At 59.5% G+C, this 16706-nt stretch overlaps 2 protein-coding genes across 3 annotated transcripts; one reads left to right on the plus strand and one right to left on the minus strand.

Moving 5' to 3' along the window:
* Nucleotides 1–574: 574 nt before the first annotated feature.
* On the minus strand, nt 575–10027 carry PMPCA (peptidase, mitochondrial processing subunit alpha). Its single transcript, XM_086684511.1, has 13 exons — nt 9876–10027; nt 8508–8710; nt 8045–8124; nt 7715–7797; nt 6712–6806; nt 5624–5724; nt 4727–4990; nt 4293–4385; nt 4095–4213; nt 3892–3982; nt 3667–3729; nt 1859–2003; nt 575–890 (listed from the first exon to the last, which is right to left on the minus strand). The coding sequence occupies exons 1-13, from the start codon at nt 9950–9952 to the stop codon at nt 721–723; spliced, it is 1584 nt and encodes a 527-aa protein (XP_086540637.1). The 5' UTR covers nt 9953–10027; the 3' UTR covers nt 575–720.
* Nucleotides 10028–10051: 24 nt separating this feature from the next.
* On the plus strand, nt 10052–16381 carry ENTR1 (endosome associated trafficking regulator 1). Of its 2 annotated transcripts, XM_086684513.1 has the most exons (10): nt 10052–10275; nt 10409–10558; nt 11220–11288; nt 12059–12174; nt 12436–12843; nt 13411–13484; nt 13851–13962; nt 14169–14231; nt 14673–14812; nt 15391–16381. In XM_086684513.1, the coding sequence occupies exons 1-10, from the start codon at nt 10206–10208 to the stop codon at nt 15488–15490; spliced, it is 1302 nt and encodes a 433-aa protein (XP_086540639.1). In that variant the 5' UTR covers nt 10052–10205; the 3' UTR covers nt 15491–16381. The 2 variants fall into 2 exon arrangements, with proteins under 2 accessions (XP_086540639.1, XP_086540638.1); XM_086684512.1 differs by lacking the exon at nt 10409–10558 and having other exon boundaries at nt 10063–10353.
* The last annotated feature ends 325 nt before the right edge of the window (nt 16382–16706 follow it).

Genomic DNA, 16706 nt, shown 5'->3' on the forward strand with positions numbered 1-16706 from the left:
CCAGAGGCTGGGAGGGCGGTGCCCCAAGGGGCCCAGGGGCTCCGTGTGCGTACCCATCGGGGAAGCACAACGCCACCCTGTATCACCAGGGTCACCTGGCCGGGCGACTCCTGACGCGTCCACGCGCATCCGCGGAACCGAACGCTCCCTGGCCTCGCAGCTCTGGCTCTTCACACGGGCCGGCGATGCGAGGAAACCCCACCTCCCTCCAGGGCGCCGACACTCGTGCCGTGCAGTCGGGAATCGGGACGCTCTTCCGGTTACCGGACGCCGCCGGTTGAGCCCGGCCTCTCGCCACCCCATGCTTACCGCCACCCCATCCTTACCGAGGGTGAAGGAAAGCGCCGCGCCGAGGAGCACGCCCCTCGGCAGACCCCGGAGTCGCTCTGACGCGGACTCGAGGCCGCTCGCCTCTGGGAACGCGGGACGGGGCAGGGTGCCCACCTGGCCTCCCCGCGGCAGCCGGCCCCCGGCGGTCTTTCGCTTCGCCTGGTTCCCAGCCGCGGCGACACAGACAGACCTTTATTCCGCTGCCTGATCTACCCGTCCTGAAGAAACGGACGCAGAGCTGTGCTCGGCGACATTAAATCTGATCGAGTTTAAGAGAAGAGTCCCCCGGTTTGCACCTTTTATGAATCTTTGCACTAAATTCACACCCAAAACCCACGGACGAACACGGGCTCCGTCCACAGCCCACGTCGGGCCGCACCGCGACGGCCTCTAGCGGAACAGCCGGTACGTCCTGGGCAGGCGCCCGTCCCTGCTGGCCAGCGCCGCCTGGATGTGCTCGTAGGCCGGCAGGTTGCTCAGGTCGCCCAGGGCGGCCACCGCGGGCTTCCTGCGGAGCATCTGGGAGGCAACTCTCCGGATGTCTTCTGGCTTCACGCTGCCTAGCACGGGGGACAGGGAGACCTCAGGGGAACGCCCGAGCCCTGCACAGACTCTCTCCACGCGTGGCCGTGGCCACTACCCTGACTGAGGGGTCCGAGGCCAGGCTGCGGACTCCAGAGAGTCCAGATTCAGGCGTGTGTAGAATTCAGAGTGACTCAGGGTGAAGTGACAAATTTTCCCAGTAAATGGGGATATACCAGTGGTTATGAGTTATTTTCAAATACGGGAATGCACACCTGCCCAGATGCATCTCAATGGAAAAGCTCACCTGCAGAGTTACCCACATGGAGAGCCTGCAGGGAAGGAAAAAACAAAAAATCCCTAGGGCTTGGGGGGGGAGGGGAGCGGCCACACACACGGGCCCACCTTCTGAGGCCCAGAAGCTCAGCCTGCCTGGGAACACCCGGCATGGGCAGCTGGACTTTGCGCCAGAGGATGAGGCCTAGGGGAGACTGGGTACTGCGCGCCCCAGGGTCTGAGGGGGCCCCCAGGGAGGGTGCGAGTGCCAGAGCAGCGAGGTAACAAACGTCACCACAGGACAGCACGGGGGGGGGGGGGGGTCACGATACTCTGAGGACCTGCTACAGAGAAAATAAGCTTGTCCCCCAAAGGGCCACAAACAAGTAACACTCTGACACTTAGAGGAAATTCCAGGACTTCCTGAAGGTCACTCACGGGAGGCCACGGAAACCTGCGGCCAAGACACCTGCCACAACACCATGAAGGGCAACACCGTTCGAGCCCCGAGCGGAGCATTTCCGTCCATTATCTCAGCGAATCCGCTTAAAAACCCAGAGCGGTAGGGAAAATGGTGAAAACTTGGGGGCACAGGGGTCAGTACTCAGGGACACGAAGTAGGGCTGGCACAGACGAAAGCCCGCAGGCATCACACCTCCTCCGGCTGGCCGGCCTCTGGGAGGGAAGGGAGGGAGCCGGGTCTGGGCCCGCCCGCCAGCACGGTACTCACGGATGAGCGCGCACAGCTCATGGGGCAGCTTTCTGGAACGGGTCGCCAGCACCTGCCTCCCCACGTCCTCGAAGATCACAGGCCTGGACTCCAGGTTCATCATGAGCATGGACATCAGCTGGGTCTTGGCCCGCTCCAGCTCCACCTGGGGGTCCGACCACCAAGCCACACGGTTCAGTTCCCGGCAACTCACACGCTGTTGCCCAGCCACGTCCACGTCACCAGGAAGACAGATTCGACAGTCTGGGGCTCCACCCAGACGCCAGGTGCAGGGCCTAGGCAACCGGGCTCCCCACGCTCCCCGAGGAACTCGGAGGGAACCAGCTCCGTGTGCCAAGTCTGTGCCATGAGCCTCTCTGACCAGGCATGAAATTTGCAACTATGGGACTCCCACGAGTTGCGTTCAGAAACGGGGGGCACGGAGAGCGGCCGGGTGAGAGACGGCACCCGACCGACACGAAGCTGCCGGACGCCGAACAGCGTGCACGCCTGCCGGACGACACTGGCCGCTGAGAGTCCGCATCGTTGCCGGAGGAAAATAATCTCCGATCTGAGATGAGCGCTTTCTATCTTTGCAACTCCAGGCAGATAAAACCCACCTCAGTTTGCTTCACGTTAGCGGGAAGTACTTCCTAGCAGACCGCTAACAGAGCCACCGACGCGGACTTTTAATATGTTATTTATAAAAACTTTTTTTAAGTTTGTTTATTTTGAGAGAGCACAAGCAGGAGAGGGGCAGAGAGAGAATCCCAAGCAGGCTCTGTGCTGACAGCACATGTCCCAGTGTGGGGCTCAAACCCACAACTGTGGGATCGTGAACTGGGCCAAAACCGAGAATCAGACACCTAACTGAGCCACCCAGGTGCCACAAATATGGTATTTTTATTTTCGTTTGATGTTTATTTTTGAAAGGGAAAGAACACGCACGCAAGCAGGGGAGGGTCAGAGAGAGGGAGACACAGAATCTGAAGCAGGCTCCAGGCTCCGAGCTGTCAGCACAGAGCCAGATGGGGGCTCAAACTCACAAACCATGAGATCATGACCTGAGCCAAAGTCGGATGCTTAGCCGACTGAGCCACACAGGCACCCCTATTTTTATTTTTATTTTTTAATATTTATTTTTGAAAGAGAGAGAGAATAAGCCAGGGAGGGCCAGAGGCTGAGGGAGAGAGAAAATCCTAAGCAGGTTCTGAGCTGTCAGCACAGAGCCCGATGTGGGGCTTGAACCCACGAGCCTGAGGGCATGACCGGAGCCGAAGTCAGAGCTCAACCAACTGAGCCACCCAGGCATCCCAATATATTATTTTTAAAATAATATTCCTTTTCCTGGAGCACCTGGGAGCCTCCATCAGTTAAGTGTCCGACTCTTGGTTTTGGCTCAGGTTGTGATCTCGCGGTTCGTGAGTTCAAGCCCTGTGTTGGGCCCCATGCTAACAGCGTGGATCCTGCTTGGGATTCTCTCTCTCCCTCTCTGCCCCTCCCATCTTGCACGCTTTCTCCCTCAAGATGAATAAACGTTAAAAGGAAAAGAGTGCTCTGTGCTATTCTTTCCGGTAGAGCTTAAAAAGGACCGGGGCCCGTCAGATGCAAACGGACTGGGTGCTGAGGGCAGCGGCTGTTCTGTGCGCTGAGACCCGGGAGGAGGGGAGGAGCTCAGCTGCAGACCCGGCCCACTCCGGGGCTCTGCACTGCTCTGGCTGGGATGTCGGGGGCACAGAGGATGGGCCCACCGCCAGCCCCCCCACACTGTGTTCTCTAACCCGCCAACACCGCGGGGACGTTTGCAGGTGGCTCTGTGCCACACTTACCACATCCACGGTTCCAGCCATTAAAATGAACTCCTTCGTGATGATCTCCACCATTTCTCGAACCTTTAAGAGAGAGCATGGAGACGAAGAAGAGCGTGATCAGGACGTGACAGCCCGTTTCTTCTGACTAGGTGGTGACATCTGTGCTTCCAGAGACCAGCTCTGTATGCGGGGACGTGACCTGCACAGGAAGCAGAGGCCACCGCGTTCGGGGCTGGCCCTCACCTGTCTGGGGTCGGCGCTGGCGTGGACGCACAGGAGGCCCGTGTCCTCGTAGCTGTGGTGGTACGAGGTTGCGTTGTACATCCAGTGGTGCCTGTAAGGAGCACGGACGAGGGGACACCTGGAAGGCGGCGTCACGGTCCAGAAGCACCCTCAGCTGGGCCTGCCAACCTTGGGGACAGCCAGGTGAAAGGGACCCAACCCACCTGTTGAGCACGTGGAGGTAGAGCCTGGTAAACATACCCTTGCCGGGCCCGCCAGCCGAAAAGGAGCCGCCGCCCCCCATCATCATGTTCAGCACGGCGAAGGGGATGAAATCGTCCTCCTGCGAGAGACGTGAGGGCCGAGCTCAGCCGCGAGGGGACGCCCAACTCCACGCCGCACAGGCCCCCGCTGGCACTTACCAAGAAGGAACAGCTCTCCAGTCCTATCATGATGTGCGTGAGCTCGGGGAACGGGGCAGGGCCCAGACTGACGTTGGACATATCTCTCTCCAGCTGTAACCAAGAAGGGTGAGCAGTGTACCCACGTGGAAAACAAGGAGGCCTCAGCCACCCCAGGCCGGAGCGGCTTAAAAACAGTCACAGAAATCCCACACGAGCACCAGAAAACTCTCTAGAGACAAGAACTATCCTTCGCCTCCCGTTTGTACCAAACTCTCAGCTTTCACCAAGGAACACACGTCACGCTCAGGCCCCAGAATGCGTATTAAAGGCAAAGCCACGGGCTTACGGCTGACTGTAACACCCACAGGCTCCAGCCGACAACGTGCCAAAACCCAAGTCAAAAAAGGCATACACGACCCAAGGTCACGGGCTCTTTTCCATCACGGCTTTACCTTGACAACCCCCCCCGTGTACTGTGCCACCGATCTGTCGACGTCCACAGCCTTCTCACATCCCCAGGCCGGCTGGGTTCCCAGCAGGTACTTTCTGGCACATTCCACCAGGTGCTCGTGCTCCACCCCAACCCCAGCCAGCACCATGCGGTCAGGGGTGTAATAGTTTCTCAGGTAGGAGTGAAGCACTTCTCGGTCCATCTTTGCTATGTTTTCTGTGGGGCAGAAACGGTGGAGGCCAACTGTGTTTTCCCGATAAGCAGCCTAACAAAGGAGGGGAGAAACACAGGTGACCAAGAAGGCCACGGCCAGGTGTCCCCCCCTTGCGCTGGGCCTGCCGTGACCCCAGCTGTGGCAGGAAGAGCCCGTGGGCGCTTTGCTTAGTTTGGCAGGAATAGCTCTGTGTGTTTCTAAAAAACACAAAATCTACCTCTCCAGGATGAAAACTCAAAAAACCCATATGAAATAAAAGCCTCGCTCTAGAAACAGAGCGATAAAAATCTTGTTACTGTAGGAATTACAAAACGAGGGGCGCCTGGGTGGCTCAGCTGCTTGAGCGTCCAATTTCGGCTCAGGTCATGATCTCGCAGTTCGTGGGATCGAGCCCCACATCAGGCTCTGCGCTGACAGCACGGAGCTAGCTTGGGATTCTCTCTCTCCCTCTCTGCCCCTTCCCCGCTCACACTTTCTCAAAAACAAGGGATAAAATGCTAAAAAAAAAAAAAATTACAAAATGAAAAACTCGCATGAGTGGCAGGTTTGGGAATTAAGAGTGTTCTGACCACACCTAGAGCCTGTAGGAATGACCTCAGGAAGGCAGACGGCCCCTCCCAACCGCCCTGGTGGCAGGAGGGCCACTGATACGGAGGAGGGCACGTTGCGAGTTTTGTATCTCACCTCGTGAATCATCTCTGTGAGAAGCGGTTCTGGGTCAGGCCGCATATTGAGGTCCTCCAGCTCAAACTGGACAGCCATCCGTGCCATCTCGATTTCCTCATCTGCAAAGCACCCAGGCGAGGCTCAGACCGCACCAGCCAGGAGGGAGATGGCCCTGGGCCTGTGCCACCAGACTGGCCAAAAGACATGCTGGCGACCTCCTCTGCCTTCACCTGGGGCAGACCGGGGGGGCAGCGGTGGGAGTGAGGGGGACGGCGCCGGGCGGGCAGGGCCTAGAGGCGTCGGGCCTCGCCAGGCTCGGCCATGAGGTGGTCACCCGGGCCTGCTCTGAGCCCCAGCTTCCTCCCCATGAGAGGCCCTCAGGCCCCTAACCGCTCCGTCCCAAAGGGCTGCCGTGAGGGTGAAGCTGCGCTGGATGTGAAGGCACTGGAAAAAGAGGCACGGGCCTACATCGTGGCTGCTGTTTCATCAGCTAGCTGGAGCAAGTACCGGAAAGTTCTTAACTCAGCACTGCAGTCCTGGACCACGAGGCCAGGCCGATGTGACCAGAGCCCAGCCAGGGCAGCTGGAATGGTCAGCACGGCCCACTCTAGCCCCCTTCGGGCCCGGAATCAGAGTCTGGTTACTACCAGGCCAAGGAAGGGGATGGAGACCAGGACGTGGAAACTTCCGGCAGCGTACCAGCCAGAGTTTTCAAAGACTGTCTGAAATGCCTTTGAGAAACGAAAGACCCAGGGGTGCCCCGCTGGCTCCATCAGAGGGGCGAGCGACTCTTGATCACGGCGTCGAGAGTCTCAGCCTCACGCTGGGCTTAAGAGTTACTTAAACGAGTAAATCGATAAAAACTTAAGAAAAAAAAGAAATTAAAAATCCAACTTCGCTAAAAGCGTCCAAAGGCATAAAGGGGTGTCAAAGTGTTAGACGCGAAGAACCTCCCTGACCACCAGCGTCACTTCCTAGGAAATCGTGACAACCCACTGGTAGCTGAGCCCACGGGGGCGCCACGGTGCTCTTCCTCGGGGGCCGGGCTTCCGCCTGCCCCCCTCCGCGTCCAACCCCCTAGACACCGCACACAGCCCAGGGCACACCTGTGAGCCTGGGGTGCAGGACCACGTCAGCCAGCAAACCAACCACCGTGTCCAGGCCCTTGGAATCCGCAGACACGGCGTACATGGTAGTGTCCCTGGAAAGAAGAAACGACACCAGGTGTCAGGGTCGTGACAGGTGCACACCAAACGGGGGCCATTCCCCACTGGCACCGAGGACCAGCACCACACTCAGTACGCCCCATCTTCCAGCGCAACTTCCCACACGTGTTGGAGCGAAAGCGGCTGCCCAGCCCGGACGGAGGAGGACCAGTTCTCGGACCTTTTCACGAGCACGGACTCCCCACCACCTGCACCACGGGGGTGCGCTTCGTCACGCGCTTCCTGAGGGTCTGCCGCCCGGACCGACGGGTCGGCATGGGGGACGCACAGCCTTACGCAGCTGGGGACCAGAGCCACGTCTGGCAGACCAACTCCGCCTGCCCTCGTCCACAGCCCCTGCACCCCATCCGCGTGCTGGCTACACACCAGACCTCTCCCGGTCCCCCAAAAGACCGCTGCCTCTTCCGGGCTGGGCCTCTCCCCCTGCTGTTCCCAGAGTCTGGGCCACCTCCACCCCTCGTTCAGTCTGGCAAACTCTTTCAAGACCAGCCAATGTCAAGTTTGCTATCGTTCCTTTCCGGACTCCAGACCAGGTCACCTGCTTGTCCCCACGCCCCCACCTCTAGTCTTGGTTCCTGGCTCTCGTTTCCATTACCTGTGGTGCAGCCCTCTGGTGGCTCTGGGAGCACACCGGGGATGGGGCCTGCTCTGTGTCCCCAGGGCCCAGCCAGCAACCTCCGGGGACCGCCTGGCTCTCCAGTGTGCTCTCTGCTGTAAGTGTTGCCGCCTGTGTCCTTCCTCCACCAAATCCCTCACCCAACCCTGCCCAGGCCAGGCTCCTTCTCGACGCCAACGTCCCCAGCTTCTCCAGGAGGTGGGTTTCAGTGGGACTCTGACAGAGAATAACAACCACAGTTCGTGGCTGCAAAATAAGCTGGCGTACCTTGACGTCTGGCAGTCACAGATACCCCCGTGCTTTTCCAACGTGAGCAGAATTTCATCTTTGCTGTCAAATCGATCTGTCGACTAGTGAAAACAAACAAGCGAACCTAAGTAAGAAAATCTAAAGCAACTTCTAACATATGGTTTTAGAAAAGAAAACCTGTTTTGGCTCTTAAAACGTGAAACCAAATCGTCTTCCAGTCTAAACATCTTTTAGCAGCAACACCTTATCAACTCAGTCACTTGTTAAAATAACCGTTCTAAAAAAAAAACCAAAACGTGGTAGATCCTTCCCAAACAAAGTCTCAAAAATTACAAATCGTACACTGACCGAAAATGCCAATTTTTCCAAAAAGTGAGCAATTCCACTAAGATATTTGGCTTCGTATCTTGATCCTGAATTAATAAGAACTGGCAACAAAAAGAAAAATGACAAGTTAACTCAAATGCTGAGAAGGGGGGATTCGATCAAGAGAAACCTTTACAACTGAGCGTGATCAAACAGGCCGGCGCCACCATGTGAAGGCGACAGCGTGTCCACTCCCCGGGCTACGTACCCACAGCTGCACGCGTGCTGATGCTCACGGAGTCGTACGCTTGGTATTGGTGGTGGAGACGGTTTAGAGTTCTTGCAAGGTACAAAGGGGAAAGCCCGGCACCGACATGGCGGCTCACGCTCAGAGTACTCGGTTTCCAGATTCTAGAGCGTACTTTCCCCTCCGGATCCAGCGCACGAACCCCGAACCAAGCACAGCGGTCAGTGAAGCACCCACGACATTACCGACAGTACTTACTTCCCACCGTACAAAACTGTCCGAACTTGTTCTGGGACGCCACGCGAAGCCCGTTATCCAGCGTGGTCACTTTGGTTTCAAACTTTTCCTGTCCACCAGCTGTAGCGAAAACAGGCTGCGGCACGCCAGGGAAGGGGGAGGAGAGCGGGGTGCCGGGGTAGGCCCCGCCACTACTGAAGCATCTGTGTGCGGGAGCTCCGGACCTACAAAGAGAGAGTGGCCAGTTACAGACCTGAGACCGCGGAGCCCGTGGTGACCGGCCCTCGCGTCCCGTCTACGTGAGCACTTAGAGACGACACGTGGGAGCAGGCAGGAACACCACTGCTGGGGACAAATCCTGGCTCAGCCCAGGGGGCCGTGGCCAGTTGGGTCAGTTCTTTGGGCCGTAACCGCTCTCTCTTATAAACATCTCTTACAGAGCAGACGATTAACCACCGCACCTCACCCTGACGGCCCGGGTTAAATCTCTCTTACAGCACCGAGCTCCGCTCTGGCCCTCAACTGCCCCACCGTAGTCTAAATAGAAGCCACCCCCACCCCCTGCCATGGGGCCCCAGGTGGTCTGGACTCCAACTCTCTCCAAACTCCTCTCTTAAAGCCCTCTCCACCACCGCCCCCCAGGACCCAGTCACACTGGCCTGCGGGTGCTGCCCTGAGCACACACACACCTGGCTCCTTAACCCCAACGCCTCTGTTCCTCCTGCTCCCGCCTGGCCGGGGCCTGACCCTCCTCCCGTGCCTCCCCTCTTGGCTTCAATGCCGCGTCCTCCCAAGGCGACCCCTCCGCACTCTACGGGAAGTCAGATCCCACTGCTTGACTTCTTTTAAGCGTTCACACCGCGGCTCCTACGCGGCCCGCGCTCCTGCCTGCGCCCGCTATCTCCGCCCGGCACGGTGCGGCGTACAGCCAGGGGCCGCCACCGACTGTGGCCCGAGTGGACGTGCTGGCGGCCAGGAAGGCGGGAAGGCTGCGGGGACGGAAAAAGCGCGCTGTCTGCAGGCGAGGGGACACAGCACAGCGGTCTGGGGCACGGAGGCCCCGCGGGCTCGGCCTCACAAGGGGGGGGCCCCCCCGCGACAGGACGGGGGCCGGGGCGGAGATGACACGTGGCCTCCGACAGGCCCCGTCGGCCCGGGAGAAGGCGGGAGAGGACCCAGCGGCCCGGGGGAGGGCAGGCGGATGGGTCTCGGGGCCAGGAGCTGGGGCCCCAGGCAGGGAAGGGCCCTCGGAGACGAAGCCAGGGTCCCGAAGCCCGAGCCCGAACCCCCGGCGCGGCGCCTGGGCGTGGGGAAGCCAGAGGCAGAGCGTCCGGACAGACGCGAGCCGCCCCGGGTCCCCCGCTGACCCCCGGCGCGTCCCCGGCTCACCTCAGCCGCGAGCGGCGCCACGAGCCCGAGCCGCGCACCAGCAGCAGCCGCGCCGCCGCCAGCGCCATAGCCGCCATCTTAAGTCTCCGCCCCCGGCTTCTGTCGTCACTTCCGACCCCGCCCCCGCCGCCCCGCCCCTGCGGCGCCGGCCCCCGGCGTTCGGGAGCGCGCTTCCGGTGCGGGGAGCGGAAGCCGCTGCGGGAGGCTGGGAGCGGCGGCCGGGCGGCGGGCGACGGGGGCGGGGGACTCGGGCCGCGGCCGGGGCGGAGCCGGGGCCATGGAGCCCCCGCTGCCGGGTTAGGGAGGGCCGGCGCCGCCGGCCCCGCGACGATGGCCGGCTACGCGCGCCGCCCTGGCGTCCCCCCGCTGTCGCGAGCCCGGAGCCTCGTCACTCCGGACGGTGAGCGGCCGGGCGGGACGGCGGGGCCGAGCCCGCCGGGCCCCGGGGCCGCCCCCGACCCGCCGGGACGGGCTCCAGGTGAGGCGGGCGGCGCAGAGCGCGCGGCCAATCGGTCTTGTTGATGTTATTGCAGCTCCTGCGTTCTGTGAGCGCCGGTCTTGTCTCCCCCAGCTAGACTGTGAGCGCCCCCATGGCAGGGACCTGGACTCCCACTTCTTCGGCATTCGGCCGACGTTTATGTGCTATGTGCCCAGTCCGGTGCTAGCTTCCGTGGGAGACACAGGTGAGAGACAAGCCTCAGGGACCCCGAGCCGGCGCCACGTTAGCATTAGCTCTGCCCTCGACCCAGCAAGGGGCACTCAGTGCCACCGTGCGCTGGCCCCTGGGACACGCAAGTGCTGAGCGCCCCCCGCCAGCTAGGAGCTTGCAGTCTGGCCTTGGGGAGCCCCCCCACCCCCCCAACACAGACACTTCCAATGTAGGATGGTGGTAAGTGCTGAAAGAGAGGTATGCCTAGCGGGGGCACCGCAAGCCATCTCCTCCTTCCAGGTGGTGGGGCGCAAGGCCAGGGTGCCTATGTCCAGTAAGGGCAGTGGCCTCGTTCTCCCCCAAGCAGTTCCGCTGCCTGTTGGCTGCGGTGAGTGGTGAGAGTTCAGGTGCTTCCATCGGGGTCTCAGAGAGGAGTGGCCACCCACGAGAGGATTCAGAAGACCCCGCGGACGGTGGACGTGCGCAGCCACACTGCTCATCAGAGCCTACTGGAAGCTTTTTCTGAGTCACAGATGCCAGGGCCCACAGAGGTTCTACTGCCGCGGGCAGGAGCCTGGGGGCTTGTGTTTCAAACGTTACCCACGCTGTGAGAATCACTGTGGTAGAGACCCCGTGTTGAAAAAAAAAAGCTGTCACAAAGGTGACCACAGTAGGGTGATGACGTCTCTTTGCAGATTTTGGCTACGGAAAGGGGAAATGCACTAAGCAAGGTCCGCCAGGAGCCCAGGAGACACATTTTGGAGGTAGGGTAGTTAGACAAGATCCTTTCTTCTTCTCTCTGCCCGACACGAAATGCCAAGCACGCGGCCAATGATGAGTTGTCCACTTGACAGCATATAACTTTGTGCCTGGAGTCTGAAAGACCAGGTGGGGGTGGAGACCTACAGAGTCCGTCGTGATCCTAGGGTAGAAGGAAGGAGGGTACGAGGACAGGGGAAGCCGGGACATGCAGGATGACAGACGTGGGGAGTCACGCTAAAGGGGTCTGAAGAGGCAGCAAGCGTCAGCATCACACAAAGTTGGCACCTGGGCTCTGATGATCGTGGACTGAAAGGGTCACAGGGTGGCCGGTTAGGGGCCAGGAGAGCGAGAGGGAGGCCGAGAAGAGAGCAGGGAAGAGGGGATGAGTGAGCAGGGGAAGGGGTGGGGGGCAGTGACCCCCAGTTTGGCTGCACCTTTGGAACTGATGGCCCCCGGCGCAGGTCGTGCCCCAGGCCAACTAAGTCAGCTGTGTGGGGGTGGAGGTGAGTTGTCCTTGTAAAGACCCCCAGGTGATTGCCGTGGGCAGTAAGGTGCAGGGACCAGGGGGGAAGAGAACTCAGAATGTGGACGCAGGTCTGCTTTATTGGCTAGGTTTCTCATTTCTTAGCATTCGCTGAGTTCTGGTGGGGTGATGAGGGTGGCAGTCCTGATTTTAGCTGTGGCCGTGTTCTGGAAAGAAACTAACAGGGAAGCTCCCTTTTAACGAGCCTTGGGAGACTTTCTGGATTTGTGACGTGCGTTACCGTTGCAGATGATAAGCTTGAAGATCTTGCAGAGGCCAATCCGTTCTCCTTCAAAGAGTTTCTGAAAACCAAGAACCTCGGCCTGTCGGGAGAAGACACCGCCAACAACAGGGTTTATTCGAAGGTAAATCGAGGCGTCGTTTGCGACGACCGTACACAGAGAAACGTCTGGAGGACATCTCTCTCCCGATGTGGGGGACACTGCAGGATCCGGGGGCGGGGGGCGGCGCAAAGGGAGCCCACAGCCAACGCCGGTGGGACCCTTTCTGGCTCTCCTCTCTCCTGGGAGGCGGGTGGGCCTCTCGTTCCACTGTCAGGCGCCCCCCGGAAGACCGGCCTCCAGTGGCTTCTGAGTCTGAGCTGTGCGTCTGGCCATCTTCCTTAGGAACCCACGAGGCACCCACTGGGACTCGGCCGCAACTCCCCAACCCCCCAGACCGTGGGGTATGGCCTGGAATATCAGCAGCCATTTTTCGAAGACCCTACCGGGGCTGGCGACCTTCTGGACGAGGACGAGGACGAGGACGAGGGGTGGAACGGGGCCTACTTGCCGTCCAGCGTGGAGCAGACCCGCTCCTTGGGAGGCGCCACCAGCACGTCGCCCTGCAGCACATACGTCTCCTTCTTCTCCACCCCATCGGAGCTGGTGGGGCCCGAGACCCTGCCCCCGTGGACGCTGAGTGACTCGGACTCCCGCGCCTCTCCGGCGGGGAGCCCCAGCGCAGATTTCGTGGCTCCCGGAGAGTCTCTGGGAGACAGGCACCTGCGGACGCTGCAGATAAGCTACGAAGCAGTAAGTGAGGGGGCCCCACGGCGGCCCCCTGGCTGGCACCCGTGCGTGAGCAGCACGCTCGCAGAGGACCCCGAGGCTCCTGGTGTCCACGGTGGCCTGGGGTTTGGGCTCCGAGGACAAGACAGTCTGTGGTGTGGCCGTCTGCTAGAGTCCCTGTGCACCGGTCCCCCGTGTTGACTGATCCCGTGTGTGATGTGCCACCTGAAGAGCACTGTGGAGGGCGGTGCGGTGTGGTCTGGCTCAGGCTCTCCGAGGGCCTCCCGTCAGGAAAGGGTCCCCTCCCGGCGGCAGCTCAGGGACACCTCGCCGTGCTCTGACTAGAGGAGATTTCTTAAAGAGGATCATCCCCTAAAAAAGAGTCGCGAGTGCAGTCGGCGTCCGTAACCGGAGGCCTTCCGGAGGAGACACTTCCGTCTGTGTTTTTCCTTCGTGAGCGGACGGGAGGCTGACTGCCTAGAACGTTTCTGTTCATCAGGGAGTTCTAGAACCAAATTACAGAGACGCAGATCCCTTTTGAGTGAGACACCGAGACTCAGAATTTCTAATGAGCGTTTTCTTTCTCTGCAGCTGAAAGATGAAAATTCTAAGCTGAGAAGAAAGCTGACTGAGGTTCAGAGCTTCTCTGAAACTCAAACAGAAATGTATGTAAGCTCTCAGTTAGGACCGCAATTCAAAATGCCTGCTAACACCCGAATCCATTGTAAATCGGTAACGAAGCGATCAGAGTTGAACCGAGTCTAGCCTTCGTCACGTGCAGGTCCTCCGCCTCAGACACGTGTCTGGTTCTGCACGAAAGTTTATTTTGAACGTTAGACCCAAACCGAGCACACTTGATAAGAACAGCCGAACTGGTGATCGAGAGCCAGCTCGGGACGCTCTCTGGGGCTCCCGCCGAGGCAGCGGGCTCTCGGGGTTTTCAGCTAACCCGCCCGACCTAACTGCCTCTCGGACGCATTCCGAGAGCCGGATGCGTGAGTTGGCAGTGACTTGGTCTTCTGTCTCACAAGGGTGAGGACGCTGGAGCGGAAGCTGGAAGCAAAAATGATAAAGGAGGAGAGTGACTACCGAGATCTGGAGTCAGTGGTCCAGCAGGTGGAGCAGAACCTGGAGCTGATGACAGTACGAGGGGCCGGGGGGCATTGTGACGCGCCGGGCGTGACCCTCTGTTGTCAGCCCACAGAGGCGCAGAGTGAGCGGGGGTCCCTCACAGTGGGCCCACCTGCTGGGCAGAGCGAGCTGGAGCTCCCACCCCCACCCCCGCCCCGTGAGGGCATCTCACCACATTGCTTATTAGCGATGCCTCCTCGTTTTTGTTTTTGTAACAGAAACGAGCTGTAAAGGCGGAAAATCACATCCTGAAACTGAAGCAGGAGATAAGCTTGCTGCAGGTGATTGAATGGCAGGGATACAAATCCGGGGGACCTCCCCTCCCCAGCAGCGGGAACCCCTGTATTCCGGATGTGCAGGCTTTCCCCACCCCCCCCCCCCACCTCAAGTGAAAGAAGCAGCCCGGTCGTTCTGGCCCCGTGTTTTCTGCTCACCGAGAGGGTCGTGGGCATTTGCTGTGTCATCTGGGACAGCACGGATGCTGACCCGAATTTCTCATTCCTGTGGAGGAGCGCTGAGGACAGACTGAAGGACACGACAGGCCCGTGTCCTCTAAGAGCCCCCTCAGCAGAGAGTGGCTTTTGCGGGGGCTAGCCCTGTCCCCCCACCCCCACCCCCACCTCCTCTGCTGAGGGTGCCGTGGTCAGTTTTAGTTGGACTGCCTGTCAGATGCTCTCTTCTGCAGCCGCAAAAGCCCTTTCCCGCTCTCGCCCACCCTCCAGGCGCAGGTCTCTAACTTCAAGCGCGAGAACGAGGCCTTGCGGTCCGGCCAGGGTGCCAGCCTGACAATAGTGAAGCACAACACCGACGTGGCCTTGCAGAACCTTCGCGTCGTCATGAACAACGCCCACTCCTCCATAAAGTGAGCGCTGGGGAGCTGAGGGCGCCTCGGCACGGGCGGGGGTGAGGCGGTGACCCCGGGGAGGCGGAGTCCTTTAGCGCAGGGCTTCAAGCCATGACCGCACCCCGAGCAGTGGACGGGGCTCTGGGAACAGAAGTGCGCCTGATGGTCCTATTAACCCCGAGGCCACTCGATGCGTACCCGACCGGCGGGCTCTGGAATGTCTGCATGGCAATAGCTGTGTTCACCTGAGCACTGACGTCAGACGGGAGTCCTGCCTCCCTCACCTACGAAATGTCACGAAATGTCGCAGTTCTGAATGGGGACGAGTCACAGCGTTTCCCTCTTGTCCTAAGAAGCAAAGAGGTTCTTGGGAGGCCCCTGGGAAGGGTCCGCTGTGGTGGCTCCCACTGCGCGTCCCCGTCTGTGTGCCACGGGCCGAGTTCCACAAGGGTGGTGGCGGCCAGGCCCCCCGCGGGCGCCTCTGGGGCAGAGGGTCCCCCACCCAAAGCCTGCTTTTCACTCTGGAACTTTGCTTTGTTGCTTCTGACGTTGCCCAGCCGTGGTAGCGGACGGTAACATCCACGTTTCCGTTTCAGGCAGCTGGTTTCTGGAGCTGAAACGTTGAATCTTGTGGCCGAAATCCTTAAATCCATAGACAGAATTTCCGAAATTCAAGATGAGGAAGAGGAGTCTTGAGAACTCTGAGGTGCTTCCAGGTCGCAGCCCTGCTTACGTCCGGACGCCGCCGCTCGCCGGGTTGGAAAATGCCGTTGTGTCTTTAAGTACGTCGTCCTCGGCCGTAGTAAAAATACTCACCGTGCCGCTAATTTCGTGACCTAAACAGCCCTAACAGCCAGCTGCAGTGAGGAGCCCCCCACGTGGGAGAGCTGCACCTGGCTTCTACGCGACCCTTCCTGGCGAGCTCCTGCTACTTGGTGGACTGATGCTCTATCGGAAGACGTTTCTGTGAAAGCCAGTGATCTTTTGAAGTTACTAAACATGAAAACGGCAGTTCTGTAATACGTGTTTTCCGTCGTCATTCCAGAACGTCGATCGTAAGATAAGTTCAATCGATCGTCCTCGATTCCGTAAGGAGAGGGAGTAGGTGAGCCGCGGCTCCGTGCTCGCCTCCCAAGGCCCTAATGCCTCTGTGACCTCACTTGGTGCCCCGGCTGGCTCAGAGTCCCCTCCTGGGGCCTCACGGGCGGCTCGTACAGTTGGAGACCCGAGCCTGGCTGCTGTCCTTCTGCGGGGTCCCGGGTCACACAGGCGCGCCACTGGGTGCGACCATCTAAACGCATCTGTGGGCCTTCGGATTTGAAAAGCTGCTTTGGCTGGAGTGTTTTGATACACGTTTCGAGTGGCATCTTGTACAACGAAGTTTGGAATTCAGGGATTAAGACTGTGTGCGCAGCCTTCCTGGGTCAGCACAAGGTCTCCCGGGGTGCTTTTCCAGCTGCTTTCCAATGTAGGGGGGGCACCATACGCCTTTTTGGCCATTTTTCTCTAGATGTTATTTTTTAAAATAAATTTCCTTTTCTTCTGTTCAGATGGACCGCTTTCCTATTTAATAAACCGTAAAACTCACACGAACTGTCCCTTTTTTTTTTTCCAATGTAACCGCTTCTTTACGCTTAAGAAACCTAGTACCGTTCTCTGACTTCAGGGCATGCGTCTTGTCGTAATGGGTGATGTGTGCTGACAAATTAAGCATTAGTCCCGTGGCCTGTGGGGTCAAGGGTAGACCCTGATCACTGCTGCCGGGCCTGACCAAGGTGGCCGGCCCGCTAGATGTGCGTCACGGCCGGGTGTTTCGGAGTTGGACACGCTGGATTCTAGTGTTGGGGCATTCTTCGGTCACATGGTTGAATTTTTGGATAACGTTTGAACTGCTAGACCCTCCGATCTGGGC

This window comes from Puma concolor, chromosome D4, assembly GCF_028749965.1.
Source record: "Puma concolor isolate L17-30 chromosome D4, mPumCon1.1.hap2, whole genome shotgun sequence".
NCBI classification, from domain to species: domain Eukaryota; kingdom Metazoa; phylum Chordata; class Mammalia; order Carnivora; family Felidae; genus Puma; species Puma concolor.

Coding starts and splice junctions, on each gene's coding strand:
- PMPCA (XM_086684511.1), bottom strand. CDS start 9,952: ATGGCGGCTATGGCGCTGGCGGCGGCGCGGCTGCTGCTGGTGCGCGGC. Junction 8,711..9,875: donor TGGCGCCGCTCGCGGCTGAG/GTGAGCCGGGGA, acceptor CTCTCTTTGTAG/GTCCGGAGCTCCCGCACACA. Junction 4,991..5,623: donor TCACAGAGATGATTCACGAG/GTGAGATACAAA, acceptor CTCCTTTGTTAG/GCTGCTTATCGGGAAAACAC.
- ENTR1 (XM_086684513.1), top strand. CDS start 10,206: ATGGCCGGCTACGCGCGCCGCCCTGGCGTCCCCCCGCTGTCGCGAGCC. Junction 10,276..10,408: donor GAGCCTCGTCACTCCGGACG/GTGAGCGGCCGG, acceptor ATGTTATTGCAG/CTCCTGCGTTCTGTGAGCGC. Junction 10,559..11,219: donor AGCTTCCGTGGGAGACACAG/GTGAGAGACAAG, acceptor GTCTCTTTGCAG/ATTTTGGCTACGGAAAGGGG.